Raw genomic sequence first — 16,826 nt, forward strand, 5'->3', positions numbered from 1 at the left:
GGCGCGCGGGTGCAGGCGCGGCGGCCGAAACGGTGGTGGCAGCGGCAGCGCACGTGGCCGCAGTGGCTGCTTGCAGGATTCTTCCTGCAAATGGGCTACTAGTAAAGAATAAGAAATCTTTTCCTGTCAAGCCCTGCTCAAGTCCCAGCCTACAGCCAGGTCCCAGCCTGTAGCAGGCCCACAAGGTGCACCCCCTTCAGTGGAGCCTGCGAGACCCCAGAGGGAAACATGGCCTGGGGGTGGCTCACCAAGGGTTGGTGCCCATCCAAGATGGTGGCCGAGCATCTAGATGCTGACCCATTTCCTGGGAGTGGAGGAGGTCTGAGGCCAGGCACTCCTGCCCAGGTGCCCCGGCTAGCTACCCCCATCCCATCTTCTCGTCAGGACATGCCCTTCGAAAAGGAGTGAGCTCCTGTCACCCCCTCCAGGAAGCCCCAGCCTTGCAGTTTCACTGCTTGCTGAGCTCTTCCCTGCATATATCGCTGTTGCCCTCACTTGGCATCGTCGACCCTCTGACTGTCATTGACCACTTTTGGAGTAGGCATCAGCAACCTGCACGCTCTGGCTCTGACCTGGGACCTAGGTCAGCTTCCTAAGTTGGCACCTCCCTCCTTATGGGGTTCTTACAAGGATCAAGTGAGGTCCCCACCCATTAGAGGTTCTGATCAACCGGAAAGCAATATGCACACCGTGGGGCTGTTGTGTCCTATCGGTCTCTCTGCTCCCCAATGGCACACCTTACCCTAGAGGTAAGGATGGCAGTCCCCAGCATGGGCAGAAGTCAGGAAGCAGAGGAACCTTCGTGACCAAGGAGGTGCGTAAGGACAGTGGAGTCCCGTGGGCCTGTGTGTGCATGTGGCTCTTTCATTGCTGCCACAGAGTCGCAGCCCAGCCATGCCTGCCTGGGTTGCTCTTCATTAGGATGCCATTCATTCAAGCCTGATTCTTCTCCAGCAAATCTTCTCCAGCCTCTTGAAGGGCTGAAGCACAAACCCTGGCAATGCTCTGGGCAAGCTGGAGTGACTGCAGCAGACCCCAGGACTCAGATCCCTGTCCTCCTGGGGCAGTTAGTCGCCCAAGCTCCTGGGCTGGTTTTAGAGCCAATCTATGGCCAACTTTCCTCTCAGTGGAGTGGCAAAACACACGTTCAGGCAGGCCTATCCCATCTGCCCTCAATAGAAAAGCTGACCTCTGCCCTTCCATTTCCAGAACCTGCATTGGGACCAAATCCTGCTCACAGCCCACAGCACAGGGCAAAAATGAGGTCTCCTTAGTGCTGAAGGGGCGAATAGCCTGGGTCCCATCTCCAAGAGGCACCCCCAACAATGGAAAAACGATGAACGGAGCTTCCCTTGCCCCGGGCGTGACGCCCTATCCCCTCGCTACACACACCTGTTTCTATTTCCATACAAACACACCACAGCTGTGTCCATGGGTAGGGTGCACACACCCCACACACCCAAACATACACACCCAGCCATCTACATCACACACCCCGTATACAAAAGACCCAACCTCCTCAACACACACACCCGTCCTCCCGCACACATCACATCCACACACACTGAACGCCCCAGCGCCACACCACACCTACCCTCACCTCCCACTGCACACTCCCACCTCCCTCCACCCCCCTTAATACATATTCTCACCTCCCCCCACACACTCCTTAATACACACTCTCACACCCACAGCCTGCCTTCCTCGAGAAATGAGCCAAGCAGTAGTGGGGAAGTTGTGAGGCGCTGGGGGCAGCCCGTTCTGGGGGGTGAGAAAGAGGGAGGCTCAGTGCACTCACTCCTTTGGTGGTGAGAGCTCCCGGGCTCCAGCCTACCGATTTAGCTCAGCAAGAGAGGGGGAGGGGGAGGAGGGGGGTACAAGGGAGGAAGGAAAGGAGGAGCCGGTGGTGTCAAGGTGTGTGTGGCTGGTGCAGTGGCAGCGAATGAGCTATGGAGATGTTAGGAGATGCTAATCAGGCTGAGTGGTCAGAGGGTAAATTCGGGAACTCCCAGGGACCCCAGTGCTTTTGGCAAGAAGGAAGAGGAAACAAAAGGGGCGGGGGTGGGGGGTGGGGGGTGAGGGAACAGTGGGGAGGCAGCCTGATTTATGCCTGCACTTCAGCAAACGTTTTCACTGCCATTAGCATCTCCGAAGCTGAGGGTAGGAGATAAAGGGGAGCATCTGGGACCTGTGGATTAACCTCACAGGAGCTTGCGCGTCCTGCCCTGTGGGGGTGGGGGGTGCAGTGGCTGGAGGGGCGTTGGCACGGAGTTCGAATCCAATGTGCCACTAAACTAACAGCGAGGAGCCAGGCCTGCTACAGGATGCCAGACTTCTGCCAAAAAGCCCCCCGAGGCTCACCTGGCTCCCTCCGGCTCTGGCTCACCAAAACGTCAGGTCAGGGAGAAAGTTCCCCAGGCTCCCAGGGGCATCTGGCTGAGTGCAGGCCCCAAGGGAGCAGGAGGTGGCGCCTCAGCCCGAACTTCAGAAGGGTGGCGTGCACGGATTCCCTCCCGCTTCCAGAAACTGCTCTTCCTTTTATCAGCCCAGTTATGGAGTTTAAAATTTTCCTTTTAAAAAAAATCCCGAATAACAGAAAAGCACAGGGTGCACTTGTTCGGTTTCATTTTGCCTCCAAGCTTTAATGCCTCCTTTGGTGGAAGCTGCTTAGGAAACTGGTGAGGAGGAGGAGTGCCCACTCAGGCCTCTGCAGTCCGCTTCCTCCTCTCTCCCCCTTGGGGGCCCCCCAGCCTAGGCAGCAGTTTCTCTTTACTCCCCAGCCACAGCCACAGCCACAGCCCCCAGTGGGCAAGGTCCATGTCCCAACCTATGACCAACCTCTCCCTCCTTTCCTACAGGCCTTGGTGGGCTCCAAGGTGTCTCCCTGCGACCCCAACCCCAGCACTGAAGTCAAAAAGACCCTATGCTTAGCCAGCAGGCTCTGGGGGGAGGCTCCAGGACTGGCCATTCAGAATCACCATCAACCTTGCTCTCTAAGCACTGGAATGGGAGGGGTTGGGAGGTAGTGGGGGGAGGGGGCAGACCTCATTTTAGGCCTAACGGCCAGAAGCAAGGTCAAGTACCTTCAGTTCAGGAGAAACTCAACAAGGAAGTGGGGTGGGGAGGAAGATGGGCCCGAGGGCAGGTTGGGGAAATTGCTGAGAAGATAGGTGGGGGGGGGGGGGGGGGGGGGACCCAGGGGTGGAGCTTTCTCTGGGCACTTGCCTGGTCTCAGGGCCTCACCTCTGACCTTTGGTCCTGCCTTCTTCCACCTCTCCAGGGTCCCTGCTCCCAACTCCTGTCTTTCCCCCCTCCTGCTACCAGTCCATCTAACACAGCAAAGCCAACCTTCTCTTCGGTGGGACCTGGATTTCAGAATCTCAACCCCAGGCCCCTGGTGGCTGATTCGCTGCATAGGTGGCGTGAAGGAGCCAGAAGGACTGAGTTCCGACGCCAGCTCTCTCCCTGAGCCCAGAGTAACCCTGGGCAGGTCGGGGCCTGTCCCAAAGCTTCAGTAGTTAAATACGTGGGTTGGAGAAGGGGGAATGGTTTTGTCCTACAGAATTCCCAGTTTGGGGTGGGAAGAGAAGAGAGGAGAGAGATTGCATCCCAAATTCCTCCCCTGCAGTGGTACTTGTACTTTAATGAGAAACCCATTAAGACATTCTTGATTTTCCATTTGTTTAAGTGAGATGGGTGTTTTCCACAGTGCAGAGAGAGGCAAGGCCGGAACCCCCCCCCCCAACACACACACACACACACACACACACACACACACACACACAGCAGAGACACTAGGAAAACCCTGATTTTAATTGCACCTTAAAAAGAAAGAAGTGTTATCATGACACCTCGCTTCCTCCTCAAGCATCCCAGCCAGAGGCCAAGGAAAGGCTCATTAAAAGCTCCAGGAAAGGCTGAGGGGTGGGGTGGGAAGAGACTCCGGGAGCCAACCCAGCTTTGAAGTGGCCTCTCCTGCTCAGTCATTTGCTGGCATCTCTTTCTGAAGGTCTGGCTGGGGCTTTAGGCTCCAGGTTTGGTTTCTGCATCAAACTTAAGAAAAATTCTCATAATCCCTGGGCTGGGGCTGGGGGGCAGGAGGTGTCCCCGCTGTGGGGACAGCCTTTTCTCTGCCTCCGCTTGACCTCAGGCTCCTGATGGAGAAACGGGTGGGGCCGCCCGGAAGAGTCCAGGGGGGCCTGCGTCCACCTGGCTACGGGACAGGAGCTCTGCATACAAGTCTGCGATGGGGATCTGCGGGCAGGTGAAGGCAAGATTTGAAGAAAGCCAACACTCCTGCCTTGGTTTTCCTCATCAGTGAAATGGGACGCATGAGGGATTCACCGGGAAGACCCAAAGAACATTCTGAAAGATGGTCTGGGCCTGGGGAGGGGCACATTCTCCCTCCTGAAGGCAGGTTTCTAAGGACTGCACATTCTGGGCAAAGGGAAGGCTGCACGCCAGCCCCACCAGTTGGCCCCTGTCCAGGCTGGTGGGCAGGCAGCCCCTGCCGTGCTAAGTAATGAGCACAATTCCAGCACCAGTTCTGCTAGCTAGTGAGAAATCAAAGCCCGGTATTAGAGGCCATTTCCGACTGGGCACCATTCGTGCCCAAATCCATCAAAGCCCTGAGCTCGGGGTTCTTCTGGGGAAGGTGGGGGCTGGATGCTTTGTTAAGCAGGAGGCTGTCCACCCCCAGCCTCCCAGCTGAGACGACTGCGCGGCTCCAGAGAGCCCCAGGCCAACCAGTCTTGTCTTTCTCCTGCTCCCCGAAACCCCTGCCCCCAGCAACCTCAGTATTTATTCCCACTCCCATTGCCCTGCTGCTACGAAAACAGCTTCCCAAGACCCAACCCTGCCCATGTGCCATTTACAGAGACTTCACCCTACCCTTCAATCAACTCTCTTCAAACACCCTCAAACCAGAAACCAACACCCCAGCCCAGCACCTCCCACATCCAACTGTACTCTTTGTAACAAGGTTGGTCATTCAGCAGCCTGCCCCCCAGCCCCATCATTGCCTTCCAACTTCAAAACACTGCTTTAAATACCAGAGTCTGCCCAAATCATAATTAACTTGGATCAAATGATTGTGTCGTAACTTTACAACACAGGGTTGGGGAAAAAAAAGTGTGTGAGGGAGAAGGGGGGGGGGGGGGGGGCGGGGGGAGGTGGCTAAAACCAAGCCCTTACTTCTGGGCCGTGGGAATCATTAATTCCAAAGTGAGGAATTAATTCCAAAGTGAGGAACCTCTGCCTATTGGTTGGGGGAAAGGGGACGGATGTCAACATCCCAGTGGAAGGTGGAGGAGGGAGGGCTTCTCATCTCATCCACTTTCTGCACCAGTTTTCCTGCCCCATTCTCAACCTCAACCCAGAGGGCTCGGTACAGGATGTCCCCGTCCCCCCCCCCCCCCCCCCGCCCCCGCCCCGCCTCCCACTCCCACTCCGCCCCCTGCGGCCCGGGCCAGCCCGCCTGCCTGGGTCTCCGCTCCCGAGAGGTTGGCTCCCGCGCGGCCGCCGGCTCTCCGGGAAGACACAGCCCAGTCAGGGACGTTGGGCCCAGCTACAGGGGAGCAAGACGTGTACTCATCCATGACGGGGTGGGGTGGGTGGGAATAGGGACTTTATTTCAGGAGCCCACCAACCCCCTTAAGGCATCTTGCTGGATCCAGAGTAGGAGCGGTACCCAGGCGAGCGCACCTTGTCTGCTCCCCAGGCAGGGAAAATGTCAATGACCCATTTAAAAGGAAACTCGGCAGGATCCTTACACACACACACCACCACCACCACCACCAATAACAACACCCAGAAAAAAATCCTTCCAGACCTGTGGGTCTCACGGTCTCGGGAAAGCCGTAAGTGCCCTCCCTTCTACAGCCAAAGCCTTTCAAGCCTGCCACCTCGGCTCGCGGAGCGGACCCCGTGCTCCGCAGGTCTCTCCCTCCCTCCCGCCGGGGAAAGCCGGGACCCGGGCTAGGAAGTTGCCGGCGAAATGCAAGCGAGCGCACACCGGGCCCACTCAGCGGTCGTTTTTCCGAAGCGGCGGCACCACAGGGCGCGCGGAGAACCAGGGGTCCCCATGAGGCGGGTCCTCCCGGAGCGCAGACCCTCACTCGGACACCCTTTCCAAAAAAAAGCGATGTCTTCCAGGAGCAAGCAGGAGGCTTCCGGCTTACTTTGAACCCCACGGCCTGCGCCCTCCCCCCCCGCCCCCCCGACAACCACCCAACGAGGTGGCTGAGCCACCGCCCACTTTGGTGGGGCAGAGAAATCTACCTTCTAACTTGGCCGCTCAAGCCACTTTCCCGGGGCGCACCTACGCGGCAACCGACCACCTCAATTTCGGACCAGAGTGAGAAGCTAGGGTCCCCTGCGCCCCCCCCGCCCCCCCGCCCACCTCCCGCTCCCGACCCCAAGCCCGATCGCTCCTTACCTGCTAGGCTCAGCCTCGCGTCCCAGCAGAGCAGCAGCGCCAGGAGCAGCGCGCCCCGCGTTCCGCTCTGGGACCACATGCTCCCGTGGCCCGGCTCGGGCGCCTCTCCCCCGGGTTTCTCTCCCTGGCCCCAGCCTCGCCGCCGCCGTCTCCGCCGCCGCCGCCGCCTCCACGCCGTCCTCCCCGGCGCCCGGCCGCGCCAGCCCGTGCCCTCCGTGGGGGCAGCGGCAGCCACGCTGCACAGAGGGCCGCCTGGTGCTCGGAGTGCCAAGGGTGCTCGGCGCCCGCTCTGGAGCCCGGCTCTGGTGCGCCCCTCTCTGCGCTCCTCGGGCTCCCGGGCTCCGAGCGCTCTCCGGGCTCCCGCCCCCTGGCTCCGAAGTTGCGCGACCGAAGCGGAGAGCGCTCAGCCGCGCTCGCAGCGGCCGGCGCCGCGCCGTCCAAGCCCCTGTGCGGTGCGCCTCTCTGCGCCCTGCCGCAGCCCGCGGCTCCGGCGGCCTCACGGGTCCCCGCCGCCTGCCACAATGCCGAGCGCTGCGGCTCGCGAGCCCCAGTGAGTCCGAAAGTGGAGGGGTTCAGTGCGCCGCGGGGCGGGGCCTGGGCGGGAGTGGGCGGAGCCGGCGGAGGGCCTTTCCTGAGGGGGATCCGACGGCCAACAGGGCCCGGTCCCGAAGCACTGGGGGTACTTCAGGGGGGACCTCGCGAGACACTGTGCCCGGGGCATTGGAAAACCCGGCTGCTGGATCATAGCTGGGAGCGGATTCTGCTCAAGTTTCTTTTCCAAAAACTAAGGAACTGTACCTTTGTGCTCTCCTTTGGCTTGGCTATGTCAGCTTTCTTCTCTGAACTCAGGACTTTCATTTTTAGTTCTCTGGTGCATATTAACCTCAATGCTTTCCACATGTGGGGTCTTTCCAAAAAGGCTTCATAAATGAGAAAATCTCACACTCAAGTCCTGGTTAAGCTGGGGCTTACAGCTATGTGAACTTGGGCACAGATCTGGATCATCCTGCTATGACCCTGGGCAGAATTGTTTCCCAGATCTCTGAGCCTTCCTCAGCTCTCAGGTCTTAGGATGTTAGAAACCCAGCCGCCCCTGAGTGACAGAGGGCACAAGGGGGGGGGGGGGGGGGAGGGCAGCCAATTTTTGGCTTAGTGTATACTTGTGCTCTGCCCCTTACCTGCTGTGTGACCTTGAACAAGTTACTTAACCATTTTGATGCTCCTTTTGTCACTAGCTATAAAATAGAAAATAATGATAATAGCTATTTCACAAGGGGACATAATAGAATTTTTTTTAAAAAAAGTATGGATACTGCAGCACAAGTGTCTGTAATCTCTCCAGGATCTCCCCTCCCAGCCATTCTGATTTCTGGAGGGAAGTCCTGACCACCCAAGGGTGGGCTAAGGGTCACATGGGACTAGGTGGAGTTTGGGGATGGGTGTCTTGAGATTGAAACCCAGAGACATCAGAAAGGATAGGTCAGCAGAGACCTTCTAGGTGCCAGGCATGGGGTGCTAGGCATGCACTTTATATGCATTACCTCAGTGAATCCTCACAACTCTCTGAGGGAAGTACCATTTGAATCCCCATTTTACAGATGAAGGAACTGAGGCACAGAGATGTAAAGTTATTTGCTCAAGAATGCACAGCTTAGAGTGAATAAGTGAGTGAGTGAATGAAAGGGGCAGGAGAGATGGGATTGTAAAGAAGCCCTCTGGTGTTGGAGTGGCTGTGAGAAGGGGCTGGCAGCCAGCCGACTGCCTCTTCCACCTAGCCCTGATCTGTTCACTACTTGGGATTTTCCTGGAACTGGGATCTGGAATCACTCCTCAGACACAGATGCAGGGGGCTGCTTCAGGAGGAATGAAGGAAATCAGAGAGAGGGCCTGACAGGCCCAAGAGCCAGTAGAGGATGTGCTGAAATAGAGCCAAGGGTCCCCAGGGGTGCTTCCTAGGTTGGAGGAGAAAGGACTTGGGGCCAGACCTGCAGGTTGGAAGGGGACTTTGTGGGGGCAGAGAAGCAACAAGGGCTTGCTCCAGCTGTTCCCCAAAGGAGAGATACAGGCAGGACTTCCCAGTACTCCCTTCCCTCCATAACACCCCACACACACACACACACATATGGGGGTCTGGAGCATTTGGGGGAGGATGTATGTAATCAGTCCACCTCCCCAGCCCTCTCTGGCTGGGCACCCAGGGTCAGGAGGGTGGATATAGGTAGAATGGGACTCCCTAGGGAAGAACTGTGGCAAACTGGGCGAAGGTAGGTGGGTTATTTTTAGCTTGTCCCAGGACAGCCCAGGCAAGGGCAGTGGATGAGAGAGTCAATGGCTTGTTTTACCCAGCCAGCTCCACCTATCCACATAACTACAAGCGCCTATACACACCCAAATCCCTAGACACAGTCACAGGGCACACCTGGCTGACACACACCAACAAGGTACACACAAGTAGACATACAACCAAGACTCACAGGTGCAAAATGACTTTCCCAGAAACATCAATGTACAAACAGGAACCCAGCTGCGGAGACAACCATATACCCAAAATACAGGACTCAGAAAAGCACACACATATGCCTCATCACAGACAAACACATACACAGGCACACACCCCCAGAAGCACAAATATACTCCTAGGCAGAAGACACTAAAGACAGATAGGTGTTTAGATACTTAAGTATCACCAGGAAACACATTCAGGGACACAGGTACCAAGACCCACATCTGCCTGTGTGTAGGCATATGGCCAAGGACACTACCTGAGCAGAGGACCTGGCCTCCTGCATTCTCTCTCTCTCTCTCTCTCTCTCTCTCTCTCTCTCTCTCTCTCTCAGTCAGAAGGCCAGTGGGATATTGGAGAATTTTCAAATAAGTTCCAGCCCTGTTCAGGCAGTAATTGCACCAGGCAGGCCTCTAGTCCAAGTGTCAGGTTTCATGACTTTGTTTAATTTCTGGCTGGAGAGTTGGGAGTTGGGGGGGTGGAGAGGTCGGGGGGCGGGGGGGAGGTGGCAAGCAAAGGGAGAGTGGTCCTTTTCCCCTCTCCTGCCGGTCCATGCACCACTTCCCAGCCTAAAAACTCTTTCAATTCTTGAAATATACCCATGGGAGGTCCTAGACCCTGTTTCCCTCCAGGACTCCAGCATCCCACATTGAGGATCTCTCCATAACTCCCCTGAACCCCCTCCCATGCCGTGCAAGGGTCTGGGATGTGCCCCTTCCTCAGCCACCTGCAGCTAAGCATCCCGCTGAAGATGGGATTCCTCTGCAGCCTGGGCATCTCCTGGGTCCAGGGAGAGGACTTCAGCAGGAGTCACACCTGAGCCCACACCTTTCCCTGGGATGAGTGAAGAACAGACAAGGCCCCAGTCTGGGATAATACCTTGGAGTAGCTGGATTAAGACTTACACCAGGGTATTCCCACGCCCAGAGCCATGGGACTCACAGCAAAGGGGTCCTGCTGTGAGTTAAGAAAAAGGATCATGCAGTGAGCTGCTTGGAGGCAGAGGTCCACTCCCTTTCTTGTTTACCATTGAATAAGCAGCACCTAACACAGTATCCTGCACATAGTAGGCATCCATTAGTATTGGTTGAATGGACACATCAGTGAGATTGGGGAGAGAGGGGTTACTGGTCAAAGGGCCTACAGCCTAGCCGAGTAAGTCCTACAAGGTGCCTCCCACCTCCCCTCCATTTCCTGGATGACTGGGGGGCGGGGGGGGGGGGCGGTATATAGGCTGGAGGCTGGAGGTGGGGAAGCCTTTATACAATACAGCTGCTTCAAAATCAGCCACAAAGCCAGTTTTGGCAATTAGAGGGGACTGCAAATGTTTCCACGGGCTCCCTCATTTCTCGAAAACCAGAAGAGTGTGTGAGAGCCGGAGTTCAGGAATCAGAGCTGATGGATGCTCTTACCTGCTGGGAGACCTTGGGCTGGCTGCCGAGCCTTTCCAAGCATCAGTTTCCTCAGTCGTAAAATGAGAACAATAACTAGCTCATAGGATTATAAAGAATATACAGAAATCCCCTACTTTGGCCGAAGACAAACTACCAATGAAGATTTAAAGGCAGCTGTAGGGTTCCCTGCACGCACAGCTGGCGGCTTTGGGAGGTGCCTTCCTCTGCGGCCGGTACCCATGCGCTCACGGGTGCCACTAGGCGGCGCGCTGCAGCTCACACCTCCTCCGTGGCGGCTTCAGCCTCTTTCCAGAGCCTGGGGTCCGGAAGGCTTCCACCTGGGGGCCGCCCTGGAGTGGACCTCAGCCCCGGGACTGTCTTGGAGAGGAGCCTCCAGACAACTGGGTTTGCAGGATCTTGGGTGGGAAGGATTGGGGATGAGTTTCCCCATTATTAATGTCTATGGTGCATTCGCTACAATCCGCTCCGCTCCCCACCCCCACACTATCCTGTTCAGCATGAACTCCAAACGCCTGGACCCTGGGGAGAGAGGCATGTGGGCTTGAAGTCCTTGCCGCTCTGCCACCTCTTTGTAATAATATTATTCTAGGAAACGCTGAGTGCTCTCTGTGTACCGGTACTGTCCTGGTCCTTTACAGGCTGACGACACCTTATGAGATAAGAGCGGTTATTACTCCTGTTTATCAGATGAGGAAACTGAGGCACGGATTGGTAATTTGCCCAAGGTCACATACAGCTAGTAATGGCGCAGTGCAGACAGTCCGGATCTCAAGTTTGTACTCTTATTTTTAACTGAGACAAATTTTTACCATTTTAACTATTTTAAAGTATACAATTCCGTGGTTTTTAGTATGTTCACGATGTTGTGCAGCCATCACTACTATCTAATTTGATAGCATTTCGTCACCCCCAAAAGAAACCCCATACCGTTAAACAGTCACTCCCCATGCCCCCTCCCCCAGCCCCTGGCGACCAAGAATCTACTTTTTGTCTCTATGGCTTTGCCTGTTCCGGGAATTTCATATAAATGGAATCATACACTGTGTGTCCTGGGCCATCAAGCTTGGAATCAACCTCTACTAAGTACTGTGACAACCTTCCTCCTCCCACCTCCCCCTCCCCCCACCGGAATCATAACCTCTACTAAGTACTGTGACAACCTTCCTCCTCCCCCCCCCCCCCCCCAAACACAGTTTTCTTTTCCCTTTAGGGGAGGACTCTCGCCCTAGAGTTCAAGAGCCATGTAGATCCAGGTTCAAATCCTGACTGTGTCTTAGACAATATACTGTGCTGTCACCTTCTCAAAAAAAAAAAAAAAAAGTTTGTTGTTGTTAATTTTTAAAAATAAACTTTTTAGAGTAGTTTTAGATTTACAGAAAAACTGCAAATGTAGTAGAGAAAGTTTCCATTTACCCCTCACCCAGTTTCCCCATTATTAATGTCTATGGTGCATTCGCTACAATTAATAAACCAATATTGATATATTATTATGAACTGAAGTTCATTCCCTTTCCTTAGTTTTCCCCTACTGTCCTTCTGCTGTTCCAGGATCCCAACCAGGACACCACATGACGCATGGTAGTCAGGACCCCGAGGCGTCTCTTGGCTGTGACCATTTCTCAGACATGAATGATCTCCACAGTTTGGGGCTTGTTGGTCAGGTCTTGTGTAGCATGTCCCTCAGTTGGGACTTGTCTGCCTTGAAGTTCTTAACAACATTTCAACCAGGGGCCCTGTTAAAAATACGTGTGCACCAAGTCCCACACATTATGGGGCCAGGGCTGGGACATGCTGCAGACTGGCAGGCACGCCTCCATTCTGAGAGGGTGTGGGTGGGTTCTGTGCTCTGAAGAGGGAGCTGGGAGCTAGACCCGGGGGAGAAGGAAGCCTAAGCACGGAAGAGGACGCATCCCAGGTACCGGACAGTGCGAGAAAAGCCTGAGGTCCCGAGTGGGGCTGGTGTGGTCAGGGGGTAGCCTGGTCCTGGTCCTTCCACCCAACAGCGTACCCACCAGGGGGTAAATGGCAGAGAAGGCAGGAGGGGAAATCTCTCAGGGAGGGCACGGACTGCGGTGCTAGAGACTGATTCTGTAGGAAATGGGGGGTCGTGGGTGCTGACTGAGCTGGAGAGAGGCCTCATGGGAGCTGTGCTGTGGGAGCACATTTCAGGCTGAGAGGACAGTTCAGAGGGGAGGGGGGAACTAGTGAGATTTCTTCCTGCCCTCCAGAGGGTCAGGGCTGCAGGTGGCAGTACCTGGGGACTCTGGGAGAGAGGAGAAAGTCTCCGGACTTTGAGCCTCAGTGAGAGTGGGATTTGGGGGCGGGAATGGAAGGGAAACAGAGGAAGGGGGTTTCAATGGGAGAAACAGTAAGATGAGGAAGAGGAGGAGGAGGAGGAGGGGTGGGCTAGGAGAAGGTGGGGAGTTTGGGTTTGGACACGGTGAGTTAGAGGTGCCTGTGGACTTCTCAGCACACAGCTGTGAACACAGGACTGACCAGGGCTTACGGGAGTGGTCGCTGTCTTAGAAAACAACAAGGCCAGCTCGTGTACACTGAGCGATTAGCAGTTACAGCCAGCCAGACACGACGCAAAGCTCTTCCTGAACCAGCTCCTCAACCTCCATTATAACCCGCGAGGTGGATGCTATGATCATCCCCATGTGAAAAATGGGGAAAACTGTACCTCAGCTCTCCCTGCTTCCCTAGAGACAGCGGCCAGTTCAAATCCTGGGTGTGCTTAGTTCTTTTATCCTGACTCAATTTCCCATTGCTCATCTCCATTGTTCTTGGAGGTAGGTGTTAATGTGAACCCATTAAAATGGAAACTGAGGCTCCCAGAGGGGAAGGGACCGCCGGTAAGTACTGACTCTCAGCTTTGAGCCCACATTCTAAAAGACAGTCCAGCGCCTTCCAGGCCCTGCCTGGAGTTCCGAGTGGGGAATTAGTCTAACAGGGTGTAGAGTAATAGACCTTTTAAACTTTCTCCTACTTTATTCTTTTAAACATTTCAATTTAAATGTATTCAGGTAACCATCAAGTCGCTTTACATTTGTCTTAAAACTATGATAATACAGATCTTGGCATATAAAAATGCCTTTGCCGTTTCAAATATGTCCAATTTCAGAAATGCTCATGTGATGCTTCCAGTGATGTAAGAATGGACTGTTAACCAGCTTAAACACAACATTTATACTATTCAAAGAGTACAGGGTCGCGTAAATAATTCACTCAATGGAGTTCATATTAAACCAACACTGTTTACAAGCTATGTCTTAATCATTATAATCCCGTAAAGCTTTCACTTGGGCAGATGTCTAATCACTTAAGTTAAAGCAGTTCCTTAAACAAAAATGGAGAGATAATTCAGATTTAACTTGGAAGAGAGACAGAATTCCTGTTTCTTGTTGTGGGTCTGCATTTTCAGTAGCAGGTTCTTTTGGATAATTGGCAACAAAGATCTTAATTGGAGGGCCAGGCAGAGGAAAGAAACCTGATAGTAACCTGGAGAGGGTATGTGTTTTTGCGTGGAAGCGTGTAGGGGGAATAGCGAAAACCTGTCTTGTGAATACTGACTCTTTGATGAAGGGCCAGATGGGGAGCGCTCCCTGTCAGATCCTCTGCTCTGTCTTTCTTGTAACATCAGCAGCCATTCATCTGGTTCTGAATACGTAGAATTCTCTTCCTTCAGCTCTTCTGCTAGAAATCGATTCCTCTCTGAACTATGAAGTTGGTCGTATTTAGCTTTCCAGCGGTTGCTTCTAGATCCGCTGTTCTGATGACTCTATCATTGCTGGCGTCTTTTAAGCAGAACTCAAGGCTGAGAGTCTGCGTGTGTGTAGAGATATGTAGTTTCTTTGAACATAGCTAAGCTTTTTGAGAATGTTACCTGTTCTTTCAAGTTGTATGGTAATCATTTTTTAAACAAGTGAAAATGTCAGTAAATTAAGAGAGCTATAAAAAATTCCAGCGATTGCTGCCCCGAACATCATCACCCAAGGACATGTGCAGAAATCAGGACTTAGACTGCTGTTGCCTGGTTGGTGTTGCTTGCTGGAACCAGGAGAGCCCACTGGTGAAGGTCAAGGTTGGGGAAAGGAAGAGTGAAGAACTGACGCACTCATGTTCCTGGCCAGTGCTTCCTCTCTCTTGTGTTCTCTCTCTCCCTCTCAAATATTTTTTTATTAATGGAGAGAGAGAGAGAGAGAGAGAGAGAGAGAGAGAGAGAGAGAGAGAGAGAAACATTGACATTGATCAGCTGCCTCCTCCACACCCCCTACTGGAGATCAAGCTGACAACCCGGGGATGTGCCCTGATCCAGAATCAAACCAGCATCCCTTTGGGGCACAGAATGACGCCCAACCAACTGAGCCACACCAGCCAGCTCTCTCTCTCTTTTTAAACATTTGAGTGAGGTAGCCCTGGTGGCCGGCTAGCTCAGTTGGTTGGAGGGTCATCCCCATGTGCCAGGGTTTCGGGTTCAATCCTCGGTTGGGGCACATACAAGAATTGACCAAAAAATGCACGAATGGGTGGAACAACAAATAGATATTTCTCTTCCTTCCTCTCTCTCTAAAATCCATTTGAAAATATTTGAGTGAGGTATTAATTTACATATGGTGAAATGTACAGATCTTAAGTGAAAAGTTCTATGACATTTGACAAGGGGAAACACCTAGTAACCCCCGTCCCAATCAATATATGAACGTATCCATCACCTCCAAAAATTCCCTCCTGCTTCTTCCCAGTCAGTTCTCACCATGGATTAGTTTTGCTTATTCTTCTCCCCCGCCCCTGCCCACCACCCTTATATTTGTATTGATTTCAGAGAGGAAAGGAGAGGGAGAGAGAGATAGAAACATCAGTGATGAGAGAGAATCATTGATCGGCTGCCTCTTGCACGCCTCCTACTGGGCATCAAGCCCACAACCTGGGCATGTGCCATGACTGGAATCTAACCATGACCTCCTGGTTCATAGATCGATGCTCAACCGCTGAGCCACACCGGTCGGCAGTTTCACTTATTCTTGAAAGCCACATACATGGAATCAGATAACATGTAGTCTTCTGTGACTGGCTTCTTTTGCTCAGCATAATGACTGAGATTTATTCCAGGGTGTTGTGTTGGTGAAAGAAGTTCATTCCTTGCTATTACTGAATAGTATTATATGAACACACTATAATTTGTTTATTCATTCTCTTATAATGGACATATGGATTGTTTCCCATTTTAGTCTGGTGTGAATAAAGCTGCCAGGAATATTCTTGAACAAAGCTTTTTGTGTGTATATGTGGACATATGTTTTCATTTCTTTGTAGTAAATACTTAGGGGGGAAATTACTGGGTCATCAGGTAAGTACATGTTTAAGTTTATAGAAAACTGCCCAGTTTTCCAAAGTTACTGTAACATTTTCTATTCCCACCTTCAATGCATGAGAACTCCAGTTGTTCCACATCCTCACCAGCACCCGACACTGTCAGTCTTATTAATGTTAGCCAGTGGGTGTGAAGTGGTATCTCAATTTAGTTTTAATTAGCACTTCCCTGATGACTAGTGATGGTGATCACCTTTCTATGTGCTTATTAGCCATTTGTATATCTTCTTTTCTGAAGAATCTGTTCAAACCTGTTGTCCATTTTTGTTGTGTGTGTTATTAATCTTCACCCAAGGATATTTTTTCGATTGATTTTTAGAAAGAATGGAAGGGAGGAGGGGGAGGAGAGAGTGAGAGAGAGAGAGAGAGAGAGAGAACAACATTCGATGCAAGAGAGACACATCGATTGGTTGCCTCAGGGACCTGGGCCGAGGATCGAACCTGCAACCCAGGTACATGCCCTTGACTGGCAATTGAACCCAAGACCCTTCAGTCCTCGGGCCGACACTCTATCCACTTAGCCACACCAACCAGGGCCTATTGTCCAAATTTTTATTGAGATGTTTGTCTTTTAATTATTGTTTGGTAGGAGTTCCTTAAACATTCTGATTACATATCCTTTGTCAGACATGCGTTGAGAATATTTTCTCCCTGTCTAGAGTTTGCTTTTTCATTTTGTTAACATGTTTTTCAAAGAGCTGTTTTAATTTTTAAATTGATAAAAATCAATTCTACAAATTTTTCTTTTATGATTACTGCATTTTGTACTATAAAGATATTCTTCTGTTTCTTTTCAAAAGTTTTATGGTTTTGATCCAAGAGTGAGCACAGAGGAAGGCACATCTGTATGACGTCGTCTTAACTCACAGTCTCTTCTGCCATATTCTTTAGTATAAGGGAGTCACTAAATCCAGCCCACTATCACTTTTTATTTTCATCAATTTGAAAATCGTGGAGTTTTATTGTTTTGTAATTTTGGACATACTTAACTTGCTTAGGGTTCATTGAGCATCTTAGATCTGTGAGTTAATATTTCTCATCATTTAATCATTATTTCTTCAAAACATTTTCCCCCATTATCTATTCTTTCCTTCTGGGA

The 16,826-nt window shown here is 52.5% G+C and overlaps 1 protein-coding gene across 2 annotated transcripts in view; it reads right to left on the bottom strand.

The window, feature by feature from the left end:
* The window catches only part of UNC5B (unc-5 netrin receptor B), a 79,589-nt gene extending 72,600 nt beyond the window's left edge, over nucleotides 1-6,989 (bottom strand). For both annotated transcript variants that reach the window (XM_079792950.1, XM_079792949.1), the window contains exon 1: nucleotides 6,437-6,989. In XM_079792950.1, the coding sequence (XP_079649076.1) occupies nucleotides 6,437-6,515 (79 nt within the window). In that variant the 5' untranslated portion in view covers nucleotides 6,516-6,989. The remainder of the gene's footprint in view (nucleotides 1-6,436) is intronic.
* Nucleotides 6,990-16,826: the final 9,837 nt, after the last annotated feature.

This window comes from Cnephaeus nilssonii, assembly GCF_951640355.1.
Source record: "Cnephaeus nilssonii genome assembly, chromosome: 16".
NCBI classification, from domain to species: domain Eukaryota; kingdom Metazoa; phylum Chordata; class Mammalia; order Chiroptera; family Vespertilionidae; genus Cnephaeus; species Cnephaeus nilssonii.